At 43.8% G+C, this 4,331-nt stretch overlaps 1 protein-coding gene across 1 annotated transcript in view; it reads left to right on the plus strand.

The window, feature by feature from the left end:
* Positions 1-3,568: 3,568 nt before the first annotated feature.
* SPHKAP (SPHK1 interactor, AKAP domain containing) overlaps positions 3,569-4,331 on the plus strand; it is a gene marked incomplete at its 5' end in the record, with an annotated part of 33,536 nt that continues 32,773 nt past the window's right edge. The window contains one exon of the mRNA XM_009866437.1: positions 3,569-3,671. Within this exon, the coding sequence (XP_009864739.1) occupies positions 3,569-3,671 (103 nt within the window). The remainder of the gene's footprint in view (positions 3,672-4,331) is intronic.

Consider the following 4,331-nt stretch of genomic DNA (forward strand, 5'->3'; position numbering starts at 1 on the left):
TGTGAGTAAGCAATGACAGAATGTATTCTTTGGCATTAAAATAACTTCAGAATGTACCCTGGCAGTTTATGAATATAACTGCAGGTGGTCATAGGAACAATACTGATCAAAGAGAATAAGAAGTTTCTCTGAGTAATTTAGATTAAGACACTTCTTTTTAGACTATTATTTCACTTTCCTGGTATCATTAGTTAAGGTAAAAATATACTGTTTTCTGAACGCTGTTGTAATCCTAAGCAATGTTTTGAAAGAAATGGCAAGCATCTGAACCAATGTGACTTTCTTGCAAATAAAAACCGGAATGGAGCTAGGGAAATAATACATTTGCTAGATAGGTACTTTTGAAAGTGCTTTAGATACAACTTCTACTCTTTTTTTTGTCCACTGATCTGTCAAACCCCAGCCCTGTCGGACCACGGGCACTCGGTTCTGCTGCTCCCAGTGCTCCCAGCTCCCAGTGAAGCCAGTGGCAGCCAAGGGAGACTGAAACAGGTCTGCAAAGACCTTGCAAGATCAGACCCTGATTATGTTCTGCACATGGGCTCCAAATCCATAACAAAATCAGAAAGACATTTGTTCGAGGTATTTATAGAGAGTCTGTTTGACTAACCATCTGTGCTCTGATTGAAGTATACACATGGTCCAGACCGAATAAAAACCAATTCTGTGGATTAAAATAGTAACTTTGACACTGTCACATCTAGAGATTTTACTGTTGGTGACTTTGCTGACCTGTTTACATGTAAAGGTAAGTTTTAAAACTGTAAAATGCGAAAGGTGGCATGAGGAAAGAACGTTACTAGCCCGTCCGCTTCAAAAAGGCTTTGAAGTTGAGGGTGCTCTTTGAACGCTGCACGCCCTTCAGAACGGCTGCGGGCTCCGGGTCTGGATTAAGCTGGCTGCCTTCCTCAGTTTCTGAGTAGCTTTGGGTTCATTTGCAAATGTAAGGATGAAAATATGCTAAAATATTTTGCCACTTGTCTCGTATTTCTATTTCAAAATGAGATTAATTCCATTTTTTTGCTGTTGTTCATGGTGTTCAATACAAATATTAGCAAAGCATTAGGAATGGATTTAGCATTAGGTAGCTGACTGTAGCGTGGATCTAATTGCACCAAGAAACCTCATTGCATTCATTCAGTTTGCTTCCTTCCTTGAGGTTACCTTGTTCCTGGATCAGTGTGTTTTGTATGTTCAGAATGCAGAGATTAGGAATCATAACAAAGAGTTAAAAAGCACCGGGCTGCAATAGGATTGGTTCAAAGATATATACATGATGGTCACTCAGGGTTTATTGAAATTGCTCCTTAGGAATGATTATTGAACAGCAAGGTTTTGGTAAGCTGGTTATGCCTGTTCAAGGTGGTAGGAAATTGAAGTTTCTGATATTGTTTCACAAGATTAATTTTCTTTAGTGATAACCTGGGGAATTCTTAAAATTACCTCTTCTTAGTTGATGTAGCACCATCTGCCACATCTGCAAAGAAGATAGTTATTTTTAGGAGCAGCTTCGTTGGTGTGGTTTTTTGATTGAGTCTTGAGTCATCAAGGTCAGTATTTTTGAATTATTCAATGCAGGAAAATAGAAGCAATCGTTTTGCATTGTGGTCAAGAATAAAGGATGCTTTGTTATTACAGTTGATGCCATAAACCTCATAGCTATTTATTACAGTCCTCTCATTTCCAAGAAATTTGTTTTCATTTGCTTGCGTTTGAGAGCATTTAGCTTTGTGAGGAAAAAGGATCAGTCATAACTCATGAATCAGTAACACAGCACTGGTGGCAAATAAGTAACTGTGGAGACTCTCCTGTTAATGGAAATATTAAAGTGAAAATGGTGTACTTCTTAACACTGGGTCGTAGGTCCAGGTTCCCAGCTTCACTTCAAAAGCTGAATGGTAAATTAGTATCTCTAATGAGCCATCCTTTAGCAGAGATTCCTCATTATGCCTGTGGCCTTCTGTGATATCTCGGAGTCAGATAAGCTTTCTCCTTCACATAATAAACAAGGGAGCCAAGGTAAGGTGAGAATTAGGACCTGAACCCTTCAGCAGCGTGCTTCATCTTGGAGAGGAAGGGCTCCGATCTGCACCAGGTGCTTTGAGTAAACTCTTAATGGGAAGTAACGACTGTGGCAGGTGAATGCACAGCTATGCTTGATGGTGAGACGGCTACATCTCTGCAGCACTTTGTTTCAGCTTCTTGCTGTTGAGGAGCTAATGAAAGCAGGCAGCTTCTGCAAGACAGAAGAGTTTTTGCCTGGAGAGTTAGTGAAAATTAGGTTTATTTTACTGGCTTTGCTCCGGAATGAAGGTGGCAGAGCTGCGTGGCCTGAGGACGGTCTCTCCAGAAATCACATATGTGTTGAAAATTAAAGCTTCAAAGGGGTGCCCACATGCTAGAGAAAGAGGAAACTGATCTGAGAGATGAGATAATTGAAAAGAGATGTTGAAAAGCCAAACCCGTATTCCATGCTGAAAGAAAGACGGGCAAGTCTGAAGGTATCTAGGCAGAGCCTCACATACTGCACCTCCTTGAGTTATGGAAGACTCAGGTTTGCCATTTACTGTTGGGTCACAGAAGTGATGCCTCTTGTGAGAAGAGGCAGAGCCCGGGGAGTATGAGTTTGGAGATGTACCCAGGCCAGGGGCTGCTTCGGCACGCAGGGGTAGCAAGGAGGGTGCTTAACTGATCCCATAACTGGCCCTCTGAACACGAGGTGGGTTTTTTAAATGAAGATACAAAACTAGAATGACTTCATGTGTTTAATGTTCCTTATTCTGTTAAAGAACTCGGGATAAGGCCTCCGAAACACTATTTTGCTTTGTTGACTGCGGGAGAAACTACTGCCCAGAAATGTCACTGTTTATCTGTATAATCTGTGCGACGGAGCGGAATTTTGTAAACAGCCAAAAGCCTGCCTCCCAGATATGAATGATGCTGGCACCTCAAAGAGCATCGGTCGGTACCACACGTTCAGAGCCAGTTCACAAACGGGTCTCGCTTGTCATCTGTTCTCAGCCCTCCCACGCCACTCGTTAATCGCTGACGGGGGGAAGCTGCGTAAAGTGCAAAGTTAGTTTTATATTTTTCGTCCACTCTTCTAATTCCAGCATGTAGAGATACTTCTTTTAAAATAATTATTGAACGGCACCACACCCATCAGCAAAATTCTTATTGACAAGTTACTTGTTAATGGCAGTGGATATATTCCTAACTGATCCTTAGATATACACACACAGATCTCTGAAAGAAAGGCAGGCACACCGGTGTTTGGCTGCAGATTTGGGAAAAGAGTTCAAGAAAGGCAGGTACTGTTGTACGCAGCGATACACTATCCTCTAGTCTGCCAAAGACATTGGTCACTTACATCCAAAGCACGTTTTTCCAAAAAGGGAAAAATAAGGTAAAAAATAGACTATTAATGTCACCCAGGAGAGTACAGACAGCTTGCAATCTAAGTCAAGTCACATCTCTCTACTGAACTGTATTTTGGTATCATTTGAGTTAACTACGTAGCTGAGTCACTGGAAAGGTTTTTGGGGTTTGTTTCTTTTTTGTTCTTCAGCAACTTTGAATCTCCACTGGTGCAGGAAGTCCCAGAGCACCGAGGCAGCAGCACAGACAGTTCGGCAAGCAGTTTGGGAAGCTCTGTCACAGCGTGCAAGAAGGTAACTTCTAAGTTTGTGTTATATTCAAAGGCAGATATATCCCAGGTTAGAGCTTTGCTTTTTAGCTTTTGTCTTTAATGGGGAATACAAAATTCGACTGAGAGCTAAAAAAAAGAAAAGGACTGATAGGAAAATTAAATTCAGGGTGCTGTTATGGTATCGTGCAGTTTTGTCTGCCTGGCCTGTACTGGTCTGGTCCCAAAATACATCGTGCAGACATGGGAGACAAACTCCCCCTGCGTGTTTCCGTTTCCCCTCATTATGTGCAATATGAAATAAAAGCAGCGCACAGCGTGGCTACCTTCAGGGCTGCTCTTCAGTTTGTGGCGAGTGCCTGGGACGCAGCCGGAGGGCCCAGAGCTGTGCTTGCCGGCTCGCCGGGACAGAGGCTCCTTCCCGAGGCAGCTGCTCTGCCCTCCCTAGGGTCTGCCTGGAAAGCCTCGGCAGCCCAGGAGGGTCTGCAGATGTGACCGTTGTGGAGTCTGTTGCCTCCAAAGGAGTTTGTGTGTGGTTACTGAATTAGAGGACGGGGGAAGCGGTGCCTGTGTGTGTGCGCGTCATCCGGAGGGGCTGGGGGCGACTGAGGTCACGCTGTGCGTGTGGGACGTCTCAGCGCCACTGGGGACAGGCGGGGGGGGCCCCCTGGAGGGTCTCCCCCCC

Source organism: Apaloderma vittatum, unplaced genomic scaffold (genome assembly GCF_000703405.1).
Source record: "Apaloderma vittatum isolate BGI_N311 unplaced genomic scaffold, ASM70340v1 scaffold14590, whole genome shotgun sequence".
NCBI classification, from domain to species: Eukaryota; Metazoa; Chordata; class Aves; order Trogoniformes; family Trogonidae; genus Apaloderma; species Apaloderma vittatum.